Below are 14187 nucleotides of genomic sequence, written 5' to 3'. Positions count from 1 at the left end.
TCTTTGCAGAATTATTTAGCAAGTTTTAATAAAAAAGATATTAGGTTAGACTATATTCTTTGTATAGCCTAAGTGGGAAATCAAGTGGTAAACATATTTCCAGTATATAAGTAACCTTTCCCCATATCAGAGCATGACTACAATCATTACGAACCGGCATGAACGAGAGAAAAAAGTGTCCTGTGATTATGATCAGCACGATAAAAATGAAAGTTCTTACACAAGAACTAGGGCTGTCTATATAGGCCATGACGAGAGAAAATGATTCTGAATCAATAATGTTTAAATCAATTAGACATTAAGAGATTCACTTCACCCAAGATTCACATGAATATGATGTGGCGACTGGTATCAAAGTACATGCACTATAATTACAAATCAGTAAATGTTTGACAATAAATCAGATAAACAAACATTTTTTACTTGGAAACATACACCACTACACAAATGGAAGAAAAACAAAGAATAAATCATAATTTTTAAATGATGTGTAAGTATGAAATAATATATAGACTTCAAATCTCCAAAAACTGTACCAACGAGTAAATATTACCCATTATCTGATTATTATTGATTTTAAGAACCAATAACAGAGCAATCAAACACATAGTTCAAAGTTCAAAGTTAACGATATTAGCAAAGTTAAGGTTATTTTGTCTTGAAAATATAACTTTGGCTATGAATTTTATATACACTATGTAAATAATAACACTGAAAATCAAATAAGTTAAAATTGCAAGAAATGATGAGTTTATATACAGTGGCAGTAATTTATCCCCTTTATAAACCTATGAACAAAAAATAAAGAAAAATCAACATAACTAAATAAATTGATAAAACATAGTGGATCTTCTGAAAATAGCATGTGAGTCATCCATTCTGTCATTTTGCTGAGTCTGAAAGCTCAAGCCTGTTGGATAGAGCTGTTAGCACTTCATCAAACTTTGAATAACGTTCATCTTTATTTCTTTCCACTCCACGGCTTCCCCACAGGAGACGCATCTGAAACTCTGTGAGGAAGACCTCCCAAACATCTGCTTCCTCCTGAAATCCTGCGAAAGAAAAATTTGGAAATAAGTAACATTATATATACCTCACCTAAAGCATAACGTTCACTGGGTGTTACTCAAATGACACCCAGCGAACTCAAATGACATTTCATTTATAGCATGCAAATTTTCTGATTATTTTTATACCTTGACTTTAAACTGGACAGGGTTTAATAAATGCAACCATTTGTTGTCTTTATGTAAGTGCAGATATATTAAATAGTACAAAAATTCTGTACCCATTAGAAACTGTTTACGTAATGAAGCCATTACCCTGCAGTTTATTCTCTGCATTTGTACTGAAAATCCTCCCATTGCATGCGATCGTACGTGCAGCATCCAGATGGCTCAAGACCATGGCCACTCCGGTGTCTGCACTTTCCCATGACTCCTCAAGAGCCACACTATTTCTTTCAAGAAGAGACAGCAGAGGGAGCATATGGGGAAAAGTTGTGTCTATGGGTCTACTTATCTCTGAAAGAGAGTTTGAAGTTGTCACTTGAAATGGTAAGCCAACAGAATCTTTAAAGCAACTTTGTGTGAATGAATACCTTCTCCGTCATTCATCATCCTCATTGAGGGTCTAAGGGTTTTCTCATAAAGAACAGCACTTTCGGTGTACTTCTGACGTAAAACTGCCCATGTCTCATCCAAGCGAGCAATCTAAAAAAAAGAGAAGATTGATTCTTTAGAACATTTACTATTATCATTTTTTCTATGTATTCTTATGAAAAAATATTTTCTGGAAACATTTATTTTATTCATTTAAAAGACTACTTAATAAAATGTTTTCCTCATAGTTCAAGAGAAATGTTTTCATCAGTCTTCCTAACCTGTGGTAACTCAAGGCATTTCATAACTGTGGCAAAGCCAAACAAATTGCCCAAACTGCTCTTGAGTTCAGAGGCCAGGCAGATGGCTCTGTGCAGCAGGGTGGCTCTTTCATCAGCACTTCCTGTGCAGCCCAGCAGCTGAACAGCCAGCATTATGGACATTGTGTGGAACCTGAGGGGCAAAAAAAAGAGTTATTTGGTGTCATTTAATGTACAGGTTGCCATCTCACAAAAATAATTAATTGAACGAAGTGGGGATCACCAACCTTTCAAGCAGATCTTGACGGAGATGATGTCCATGTGGGAGGGTAAGCAGCTCCAGTCCTGAACTCACCCCCATCCCTTTCATCATGTCATCAGATGTATCCAGAATTCGAGCAACCTGCAGAGTGAAGATGAGTAATCATGTTATTCAAATGCACAAATGTTTTATTTGTCATTCATAATGTAATTGAAAAAAGAACATATTTAAATGTTCAGAAGATCAAGTATTTTTGTGATCATTTATCAATATGACTATAATAACAATAATAAACAAATTGAGAAATATTACCATTTCAATATTTCACCTTTAAAAATAAAAAAATATTTTAGTATTGAAGAAAAAGAATAAAAACTGAATTATAAGCTGGTTGTGTATACATTTTCACTCTGAAACATTATGATTAACTGTGCAGGCCTTATAAATGTCAGGTATTTGAATGAATGAAAAGTAATCTAATCACAAAACATTAATGCAATCAAACTTACCATGCAGTCAACTTTGGTGATATGTAATGCCATTGTCTTTATATCAACTTCAAACAGGACATGCTTCACTTTTTTCAGTATTGTGGTCTCCAAAGGTTTATTTTCTGGGGGCATCAATGGTGATTGGTACACAATAGGTTTGAAACAGGAAACTGTGTCCATGGTGAAAGGCACTAAATAATCCTCATCATACTCCTCTCTGCGATCCAAAGTCTGCATTTCATGTCTTACAATGGAATAATTTGTTGCCACAAGGTCATCTTGAGAAATTGCTAGGTGATTTTTGGCATGGTTTGCTACTCTGCTGTTTTGATGGGAATGTGTTATGGAGGACAGAAGATGTTCTGTTGGCTCCAGATATATGAGAGTGTTTTCAGGGGGAGATGAACAAAGCCGTATTTCACTGGACTTCTGGAGAACAGGTGATGAAGGAACTATCACAAACTTCCTGTTTTCAGAGGGGCTTTGTCGCCGCCTGGCTACTGGAGACATAAGCAGATGCACAGTCACAATGCTATTCTCATACTTTCTGGTTTTACTTGATTTGATGGGAAATGAATCTTACATGTGCTCATTTTTATTGGGGAGGATGACACTGCAACACACTGCTCTATGGTACCTTCAAAACTCATCACAACATCACTGTGGGATACAGGACAGGACAATCAATTATTAAACCAAAACCTAATCATTTACAGGATGAGAATTATGAAAAAAAAAGTTTTAATGTTTTTGACAGAAGCCACTTCTGCTCACAGAGGCAGCACTTATTTAAAAAAATACAATAAACATAGTAATACTGTGGAATATTATCTTTTAATAATTTTAAAATGCTGATTCTAATATGCTCATTTATTATCAGTAAGTATTGGTACTCCATTGCTGATTAATGTTTTTGTGGAATCTGTGATACATTTCTTTAGGCATCTTTGATGAATAAAATTTTCAAGTGAACAGCAGTTATTTAAAAATCTTTGTCTTTACTGACAAAGGAACTGTGTCGCTATCAAACATCGTTTGTTTAAGCACCCTGACCAGCACAACAACACCAATGGCTCAACCAATGGGATGTGGCTATGGGTTTGACTGACCAACTGCAGTCATTATTTTTGTTTGTCGACGCTTAAGTATCAGAAACGACACAGTCCACTTTTGATATCAATGACTGATTTTCTGAACAACTTCTATCATGGAACTCACCTCTGTGGTCTTATCAGCTCAATTCCCAAAGCCTCTGTCACAGTTATGCTTTCCCTCTTCTTTTGCCTTCCCTTCTGTCTGGTTGGTGAGTTCACTGGGCTGTTTTCCACACCTGGAAGCCCAAACATGGTTTCTAGGTATCTGAGTGGAAGTGTCCTGTTAACTGGTGAGTATATGTAGGCACCACTCTGCTTTGTCAGAGGCCTTTTATTTCCAACACAGGACTGGACCAGTGCTGGCAGAGAATCAAACGTTTCCTCCTCCAGAAAGTACTGTACATGAGTATATGTCTTATAAGATCTGAGCAGAACCTTGTGGATGAGGAAATGAAGAGCTTTCTGGTTCCAGCAGCAGGTTAAGACATAGTCTCCAAGGCTAGTGAGGGAGTCACGGACCAGAAAATCCCCATCCCGTTGCAAAAGAGACTCAGAAACCTGTATTTTAAGATGGGAAAACAATAGTCAAAACAAGAACATGTAAATATGTGAGGATGTTAAATATTACTCTCTTAAAATAATGGTTATCTATCGTTCCATGAACAACCTTTAACATCTATGGAAGCTTTCCATTCTGCAAACATTTTTACGATTAAAAAGGTTTCTTTAGAATACTAAAAAGTTCTTCACCGAAAGATAAAATGTGGTTCTTCTAAGAACTGGTAACTAAAAGATTATTTTGAGGGAACCAAAAATGGTTCTTCAATGGCATTGTTAGGAAAAAAATCTTTTTGGAACCTTTATTTTCCAAAAAGAGTACATACAAATATTTACAAACTCACCTCCCAAGGTATGCGACCATGGTACCAGCCATGACTTGATAAGTTACAGCTGCTTAATTTCAACTCTTGTTCCAACTCTTGCTTCAGTTTGTCTGATGGGGAATTCAGTTGGCATGTCTCTTTAGAAAACTAAAGAAAATAAAGCAATGATGAGAAACCATAAGAACAAAGAAATCATGAGGACCTTCCTTTGAAACGAATGACTCAGATTGCGGTTCTCAGCTGTTAAGGTAACATCACTGTGTTTAGAGTTCTTAATAGACCAATATATATCACTGCAGTAATATATGCTAACAGCATTGTGTAGAGTCTCACAAGCAACAACTGGCCCCATTATCCAATCTATTTATATGTTCTTCTGGAGCAATAAAACTGATAAAGTTCGACTTAAATGATTGGAAAACGTCCTGCATGTTAAGTAACTATTGTGCAGAAAGATAAACGACAGTAATGGTGAAAATACTGCCTTTGTTCTAGATGCTACAACAACTATCAGTGGTATAATGTGAAACATTTCTAATTAAATGCGAGCCTGTATTCAGTTGCTCTAAAATAAACAGCAACATTTGGCACCGTTGGTTGCCTACAGTAACCCTGTTTGTCCTCGGCCATTCTGAAGTAATGGGCAGCAGTCCAAGCCCTTTTGTGTCACCCATCCTAATTCAATTAGAGTTTAATAGCGAAGCTCTCAAATTCCTTTGTGACCAACACTTTGTGTCACCAGCAAAACAAAATAACCTTCATAATGCAGCAATTTTTAGCTTTAATTGCCAGTACTCAACCTAATGTTGAAGGGATAATTCATCTAAAAATGAAAAGTTTGTCATTTGTTTATTCACTTGCATGTCATTCCAAACCTGTGACCTCCTTTCATCTGCAGAATGCAAAAGGAGGTATTTTGTAGAATGTTGATAACTAAACAGTTTCAATTCTCTTTAAATTCTACCGTATGAAAAAAATACAATGGAAGTCAATGGGAATGGTTTGGAATGTAAATGATGGCAGAAATGTCCCTTTTGTGTGTACTATCCCTTCATAAAAATGATATATATGACTGAAAGCCATAAACCAAAAACTGAAAGTTTCCATTTAAATAAATTTCCGCTTAATAATGTCACAATGTCACCCTAAAATCTGTCAAGATGTATATTACAATTCTCAAATGGTAGCCTACCTTTACATAAACGCCACTGTTTTCCATGAGACCTGAATGCCTGTAAATGCAGAAAAGTGATAAAATTAGACCGGTGTTGTAACCAGTGTCAAAATATTGTAACGAGCTATGAGTCATGTGTTAGTTGCTGAGTGGAAACACTTATTCATTAGCATAACTTCACATGAAGTGACAGTCAGGTGGCTCCAAGACAGCAAACTGTCACCGGAAAAACACAAGCTGCTCTTTCCCATGAAAACTATTTCATTAGTGCATTAACTGTGGACCACAGACACATCTGACAACACCCAGTTACAGCCTGCTATGTCCATTCCCAAACAAAGAGCCTCCATGCCAGACTGCCTGAATATCTTAGAGATTACAACACCAGTTCCCTCTCACGGTTTCACAATCAGATATTTAACGTTCTGTACTGAACATGGGTTCAACCTCCTAGGGTGAAAAAAAAAGCTACTTAGAGAACAAAATGCTACACACATTCCTCAATGCAAATTCAGAAAAAAAACACAAAAATCATGAAATCTGAATTTCTTAACAAGTGTTTTGTTGTTTTCCAGTATAAATATAAAAATATTTTTTTTTGGTTATAGAAAGTATATTAAAGTACCAATAATATAGGCCTACCACAATTTTGTTTGCATTGAAATGTAACATGTTACTTTATTAACTGGAAAACAAAACAAAAAAGCTCATTAAGCAAATGACTTTCCAGTACATTAAGACATGTGGCATAAGAAGACACTTCCACAACTTACGCTGATGTTTTCATTATAAACCAGACTTCTCCTATACAACAATAAATAACCTCCACTCAGAAAAGGACTTCAAAAATCACTTGTTCTCAGTACAAAATCCCTCTGCTCACAAACACAACATCCTTTATAACTGAATGAGGATGAGCATGCTTTGTTGTTCTGTAAAAAAAAAATACAGTATCAAAAAGTATATGGCATAAACATATTAAAAAAGACACTTTAACTCCTTAAACCAATAGTATTCAGACGTCCTTCAAACTGATTTTAATCATTTTAAAAACCATGAAATAACCTCCTACCGCGAAGGGATTCTCACCAAAGCCCTTCTCTTCCTAAAACCTTTGTTAGACCCTCCAGAAGAGCGACATGCGATGTGACAGGATGAGGAGCACGCACTCTGCGCACATAGTTTCTCTGTGATCTGCTCTCGCTGTGTTGTCGAACCGAATTCCACTGGAGCTGGAGGAATGTCAGACTCAAAAAGCTGAGCGCGAAAACACTTTTCCAAACGGCAGTTACATAATAAGCAGACTCCCCTCCCCGAACCTCTCTACTCCTCTCAGACACTCATAAACAAGCACCATCTATCACTATAAACACAAAAGTCTTACGGACAATGTAACTTTACCCTAACATACCCATACAGGGAATGCAATTTCTATGATTAGAAGACCTTAAAGTTACATTTTCAAAGTAATTTTGTAATACCAGACCTCAGCGATCAGTGTAGAACGCATTGCTATAGAATTTCACTTTCATTCCATGTTTTAAAGTTGTTTAAACACCCTCAGCTGTCATTAACCACTACATGGCCATGAGGTTTGTCCCGCGGTGAGTGAGGGAGTTCATCGCTGTCATGTGTGCATTTCACGCGCATCTCTTTTGACCGCTGACGCGAAGCGCGGCTATCATTCTTTGCTACAATGTCGTAGTGTCTCATGAATCATGAAGACATCGTATTTTTCTGTTTCATCGTTTTTTTCTTTATCACCAATGCCCCTACAACTTGGAATCATCATCATACTCAGAAAATGGCTGTTATTGTACACCAAAAGCGTTTGTTTAGACAGTTCAACAATTATTCGCAGATGCCCATGCTCTCATTTAAATCACTAGCCTATATTATTCCCTGTGCCAGTCTCTGAGTGGATCAGCTTGCAGATAAAGCACAGAGGTTATTTTTTTCTTTACTTAAAAAAGCGAATTATTATTTAGCATTTAAAAATGGCATAAAATAAATAAATAAATAAATAAATAAATAACCTATAGGGGGAGACCTGGGATGATAGTAACACTTTTTATTTGAGGGTCACCAACTTTTAGTGGTTGTTTAATTATACCTCTCAAACTTTGATACATTGTAGCATGGCCGCCATGATGTAACCGCGGTCCTCGACCTCTGTAAATTTTTCATGTTCGTAAATAAAATGTGTTCTCTGATTGACTAATTTGCTGCTAGACTCCTCATATGAATGTCTGCATGTATAATTCAGAATGTTTAGCGTCCGTGGTATGAAAATGATCGCTGCGAGACGCTTCCGAAGTGAACGAGTCTTCAGAGAGTTGTGAGTGAGAGCGCGAGACGCAGCCTCCGTGTGATCCAGCTTTTATGAGCGTTTTGTGACTTGTTTTTTTTTTCTACTGTATTTAGTATTTTAGAAAGTTAATAAAGTAGGAAGTTGCAGTTTAGAGTCAGCGATAACTTTATCATATCTAATTTTCAAAATATCTGAAATAATTTCGATTGGCAACATTGCATCACCGGCATTAGTCTGGCAGTTATCAAAAAAGGCAGCAGCTATTTAAACTAAGTGCAAATATCTATAGATTCCATATATACTATATTAAAATAGCAGGATTTTCTGCTATTTATACTAGCTACTTACTGCAAATAGTGGCAATCTGCACCTCAATAGTAGGCTACATTATAAAACAGTATGCAATAATATCTAATTGGGTCTAATTCAATGGATGCCACCTTATTGGGACAATAAAGCCCTTCCTACTCCTAACCTTAACTTTTTGGTTTAATTAGAAAAGGGAGAACATTTTTTGCCAAAAGGCGGATTCGAACCCGGGTCATCAAGTCAAAATATGTATGACACACAGTTTGTCTGTCTTTTGTAATCTTGACTATCCAAAAATAACACCTTTGGTGGGCAATATGTATGTTTGCATATGAATAATAAACAACTGATAAAATTATCCACCCCATAAATAAAGTATTAACAAACTTTGATGCAATAGGGCATGATTTAATCCCTCCAAAAACATCTACATTTATGTCTCTTTTCAAGTGTTTGAGTATATTAGTTGTATTTATAGGGGTTATTATAGCACAATTCAATAAGGGGGTTATTATCACTAATTTTCAAAGCCTGGCAACAGCCATGCATTGTAGCCACATTTGTCTACTACAAATAAAACTCACTTGAACTCGTACTACACACTTAAAGATCATGTGAGTTAAGGTCAAATACAAAGAGTTCTGTAGTTACAACCTACCCCACTACTGGGGTGAGTTGTAAAACTAGCTGGGGGTAGATGTAACAATAGGACGTACTGTAAATTGGTGAAACAATATCCACACTTTCCAGATTATGAAAGAACTTTATTGAAGAACAAAAATGAACAATTTAAAAAAACTATTCTGGAACTTTAAACTCAAGACTATAACAAATTGCTTTGTGTATGTATATGTGTGTGTTGTATTTTGTTAGAACTTTCATCTTAACATTATATAAAATGTGTGTGTGTGTGTGTGTGTGTTTCCTTTGGAACTTTAAACTTAAAACTATAGCAAAGTCAGTGTGAGTGTGTATTCAGTGTATTTTTCATAAGGGTTCAGTCAGTCTCACAGTTGTGACAAATGTAGATGGCTACCCCTGGGGTGAAGGCTTCGTGGGCCCAGAACTGACCAACTGGGCTTTTTGCTTGTTTACTTAGTTTTTTTTCTTCTGTCTGTTCCCAGACACCAATCTTTTTTTTTTTTTGCCCTTTCTCCAGTGTTCCTAACATTTTAAATGAACTGTTACAACTATCCCCAACCCTAGCAACCATTACATAGCTAAACCTTTTAGCATGAGGGTTTGAAGTTAGCATTAATATCTAGCATCAAATTAGCATTAATATCTAGCATCAAATTAAACTAGAGAAACTGCTAATTAAGATTAAGTTAACTTCACAAATTATTTTCTTCACTGAAAATCCCTTTTTTGGTAAAATTGACAGTATTGCTCACAGACACGTCACTTCTCTTATAAGCTCAAAATAGAGATGGGAGTACAGCATATGATATGGATGACATCACCATAGGTTGTTTCTGACTGGTCAAACTGACAGTGTTACAACTAACCCCATGTTACAACACTCCCCAGTCTCCCATGCTAATACTGTTTTAAACTTATTTACTTTATCAAAATGTCATGCACACCAATGAAGCTCATATGTGAAGATTCGGTAAAAATATAGGCCTCCTATTTTAACATATTAATTGTTTATAACTTAGTAAATAAAAATGGGAGTTCCTTAAGGACAATTTAGGAAATTGCAACAGTTGTGGGCAGTGTAAAGCAAATTCTTAGAAATGCGTAAGGATGTGAACAATGAGAACGAGTCAGAGTCCTTTTTCTCAGAGTCATTAGTTTTTAAACTGGTTCTAGAAAACTGCACTCATGTCAACCTCAGGTCAAATTTGACTCATATTAACATTTCACAACTTTTGGGACAAAAACTTAAAATCATTTATAACATTGCAAATCTGTCACAATAACCTCTACTAACTGAACAGTGTAAATCTTAAAGCTTAAAATAGAGTAATAATAATAATAGAGTAATATAGTTAATTGATGCACATTCTTTGCACATCCGTCACAACAAATCTAGTTGTCCACAATATTTCATACATTTGGCTACAGTATTACATATGAAATTTCTGTATAGTGCTATTAGTAGCTATGTTTAAAACATAACTTCACAGGGTGAACTTAAGCCCCATTGTGACCTGTAGAGAAACAGAACCCTATGCATGAGTGAAATATTAGTAATTGCAAAATAACCAATTTTGTATTTTGTATATATATATATATATATATATATATATATATATATATATATATATATATATATATATATATATATATATATATTATAAAGTTCAATTTGTTTACATATCTTAATATGAAGAGCTGTTTAATAGGCACAAACCACTTTGTATAATATTTTGAAAGATGGTGAAAAAGCACAGTGTACTCTCGCGCATGTCTCTGCGCAGCGCCTGACGCACAACTCAAATTCAAACCTCACAACAATTGCATTTGCAAGTTTGTACTTCTCAGGCGGTTTCGTTTAAAGTAGGCTATAGCCTACGTAAAAGCTCAATACCTCCGAAAAATAATGGACAGGGGACCGGAGATAAATCTTTTAAAAAGGAAAGCATGAATCCTGAGCAGAAAAACGACGAAGAACTGACAGAGATTGACAAAAAGTTTTACCGGGCTCAAATACGCGATTTGGAGGAGCGACTGGAAAGGTCGAAACTCTCAGCTTTTGCAAGTTGACACGACCTTTTTTCCTACATGGTTGTTTATGTTACATTAGTCACAAGTTTATAGGAAAATGCTTCTGATTTTAGGCTATCTCAGAAAAAACTCCCCAACCTAAAAACAAAAAATGCACTCGTAGGCCTACATTCTAGAGTAATGAGGACCTGCAGCGAACACTCACCCAATGACGATGCTGATTTGACAGCTTGATTGAAGTCAGTAAGATAGTTTTGGATTAAAACATAGGCCACAAGATTTTAATAGCATCAACAGAATTTAGCTCATAATATTTAATTTGAGTTTAGGTTATTGTGCTGCTAATGTCTGTGCCTTTGAGGAAACTAAAATGAAATAGACTTTGGATTATAATCTACTGTTAATAATTAACCAGGCAACACACTTCAACAAATATGTCATAACATACAGGAAGCACTTGCCTTTTATACGTTATTAAGAACTGTGACCATGTCTTATTTTTCTGCAGATACCAGCAAAAATGTGATGAACTGGAGGTTCAGGAAGAGGATTTGTACTCAAAGATCAATAATGTGGAGAAAGAGAAGAAAGACATAGTTATCTACCTAAAACGCACACTAGCTCAAAAAGAAGATGAACTGATTGATCTGGCTGAGACGTTATCAAGACACCAGCAAGCTCAAGAGGCTGAGAGAGAGTCCTTTGAGTTACAACTGAGCCTGCTTAGACACGAGCTTCAGGAAAATAAGGAAAAATTCACATCATGCTTGGTACTTCTAAGGAGTTACATTTACACATAGAATACAAACATCTGATAAAATAAAAACTTCTATGAATGATCAATAACGGGATATACTGTATATTACAATTCAAAATGTCACATAGATTTTTCAGGTCTTAGCTGTACTGAGTCATTAAACATCATCAGTGCCTGGTATTAATAAAATAACCTTACAACCTAAAATGTGTTTATCTTTTTGTGTTCAGCTGGTAAACTGGCGTCTTTGGAGGAATTTTCTATGCAGAGAGAGAAGCTTATGGTTGAACGCAGGTGTTTGGAAGAGCAGCTTCAAAAGCAAAAAGAAGAACATCAAGCACAAATCTATAATCTGGAGAAAAAAGCTGTACTGGACAATGACAGGTGAGCATGTTCATACTCATTGTTCAGAGATCATGGAAAGTGCAAGATGAATATGATTGGATAAATAATGAGTAATGACCACTTTCATAAATATTGCGCATCATTTGAAGTCTGAAGCCATCAGTGGGCGAACATTAGAAATGTCACATATGTCAAATGGGTGATTGTTTTCCATTCATCTTCTATTTTCAATGCAAGATTGCAATGTAAGGCCTTATTTATAAATGATATAAATAATACAATTAATTGTTTTAAAAACACATACAACTCTTGATCTTAATAATGCATTAGTACATTTTTGAAAACAACATTAACTACGATTCATAAATACTTTAGAAGATTTTTTCAGTGTAAGTTCTATTTAACTAAGTGTTACAATATTAAATATTTGAAATATTTATTATATTATTACCTTTAGTGGTCGCCACATGGAATGATCTGTCATTTGGCAAAGGTTTTAGGAACAAAAGACAAACAAAAGCTGAAGCTAAGAGATGGAAGAAAGAGCTTGAAGAGGAACGGATGTTAAGAAAACAGCTAAAAACAGTTCTTGAGGAAGCAGCAGTAGCTTTAAAAGAGGCCCTAAGGGTAAGAGTGAACATAAACAGGTCAATTATCATTTGGTTTAACAGCAAAGTAAATAAGCAGTAGTTACAGGAGGTCCCTAAAGAGGAAGACTCAGAACTGAAGATTACTGTCAGACGAAATCAGATGATGCAGAAGCTGCTGGCTGTGCTGAACAGCCAAGCTCTTACTGACTTGCAGTCATGATCTCAAAAAAGCCTCTGACATTAAAAGGTACACATTCATTCATTTTAATTCAGTGTTGTGGATTAAAATGGAAATGTAACCTATTGCAAGACATGCTATTTAATAACAATCATTTTGGCAATGTGATTCAGTGACTCTCATGCTTGCTTTTAATTCCAGACTAAGTGAACTCCTGCAGAAATCTACTTCATATCTATCTTACTTCAAAACTGGAGATCTGGGATTGAAAACAGGAAATCTCTCTAGGGGTGCTTATACCTATGTACATAAGTAAGTATGTAGGTTATGGCACATCAACAGCACACACAGCATGTGATCTTTAATATAACATGAAATATTAGTGCAGATTTTGATCAAGCAATTTAAATATTTGACAGTTTTCTTGTCTTCTAGGAAACAATCAAATGATAAATAACCTTTTTATTGTTATACTTGATCAAAGGGGTTGTGGGAAGTTGGCTATTTTTAAATAAGGTACTGTTGAAGGAGGCCTGTGTGTCATTCCAAATTTCATTGTGTTATTTTCATGTATTGTCACTAGGTGACAGTGTTGTGTCATTATGGATAGATACGTGACCGTGGCCTGAAATAGAAATAAAGTGCCTTTTTTTAAAGGAAAAGGTGTACCGATCTTTCCCCTTCTGGTTCAGTGTTATAGTTATTGAATATCAAACACTAAAATGTTTTATTCTAGACTAAAAGAATTATGGGGCAAGCAGATGAGATTGTGCTTTTATACTAGCTACTTTAAACAGGGATCTTTCAAAGATTTTCTGCTTAGTACGGTCCCATCACCCCCTGCTGGTGTGTTGTAAATACAGCAGACTGGTACTAAAACCAGAGGCAATCAAAGCACGCTCTGGGATGAATGATAACCTTTACCAGGCCCGGCTCCAGGAATGAGGCTGAGCCAACCCAAATGACTGTCTTGCCCACCCAATCAGAATTAGATAAAGATTAGCTTTTTTTGTGCATAGATTAAAACTTAACTGAGGCCGACTGTATTCTGAGAAGTTTAAGATATAGCTTGAGACTGCCCAAACAATCATAAAATAACTCCAGAAAATTGCAGTATATTTTTTTTATTAGCTGAATGTAAAAAAATGCTGAATTCAAGGCGCTTCAGTTTGCAGAAAAGCAAAGGCTGAAAACGAGCAGCTATCATGGGGCGTTATGAGGAGTTTAATACACTAATATGTGTCATAGCCTACCACTC

The 14187-nt window shown here is 35.7% G+C and overlaps 2 protein-coding genes across 5 annotated transcripts; one reads left to right on the top strand and one right to left on the bottom strand.

Moving 5' to 3' along the window:
• Nucleotides 1-116: 116 nt before the first annotated feature.
• sh2d3cb (SH2 domain containing 3Cb) lies at nucleotides 117-11404 on the bottom strand. 4 transcript variants are annotated; one of them, XM_026212224.1, is made up of 11 exons: nucleotides 11265-11404; nucleotides 5785-5824; nucleotides 4611-4739; nucleotides 3833-4266; nucleotides 3198-3274; nucleotides 2633-3114; nucleotides 2149-2264; nucleotides 1883-2054; nucleotides 1601-1712; nucleotides 1323-1523; nucleotides 118-1052 (listed from the first exon to the last, which is right to left on the bottom strand). In XM_026212224.1, the coding sequence occupies exons 2-11, from the start codon at nucleotides 5809-5811 to the stop codon at nucleotides 883-885; spliced, it is 1920 nt and encodes a 639-aa protein (XP_026068009.1). In that variant the 5' UTR covers nucleotides 5812-5824; nucleotides 11265-11404; the 3' UTR covers nucleotides 118-882. The 4 variants fall into 4 exon arrangements, with proteins under 4 accessions (XP_026068007.1, XP_026068009.1, XP_026068008.1 ...); XM_026212223.1 differs by lacking the exon at nucleotides 11265-11404 and adding an exon at nucleotides 6936-6975; XM_026212221.1 differs by lacking the exon at nucleotides 11265-11404 and adding an exon at nucleotides 6839-6853 and having other exon boundaries at nucleotides 5785-6698.
• On the top strand, nucleotides 10914-13464 carry cfap157 (cilia and flagella associated protein 157). Its single transcript, XM_026212701.1, has 7 exons — nucleotides 10914-11070; nucleotides 11568-11842; nucleotides 12047-12200; nucleotides 12537-12550; nucleotides 12619-12788; nucleotides 12858-12998; nucleotides 13131-13464. The coding sequence occupies exons 1-6, from the start codon at nucleotides 10976-10978 to the stop codon at nucleotides 12969-12971; spliced, it is 822 nt and encodes a 273-aa protein (XP_026068486.1). The 5' UTR covers nucleotides 10914-10975; the 3' UTR covers nucleotides 12972-12998; nucleotides 13131-13464.
• The last annotated feature ends 723 nt before the right edge of the window (nucleotides 13465-14187 follow it).

The sequence above is a fragment of the Carassius auratus genome, chromosome 30 (genome assembly GCF_003368295.1).
Source record: "Carassius auratus strain Wakin chromosome 30, ASM336829v1, whole genome shotgun sequence".
NCBI lineage: Eukaryota > Metazoa > Chordata > Actinopteri > Cypriniformes > Cyprinidae > Carassius > Carassius auratus.
The sequence above is the reverse complement of the archived record's forward strand: the minus strand, read 5'-3'. Positions and strand labels throughout refer to the sequence as shown.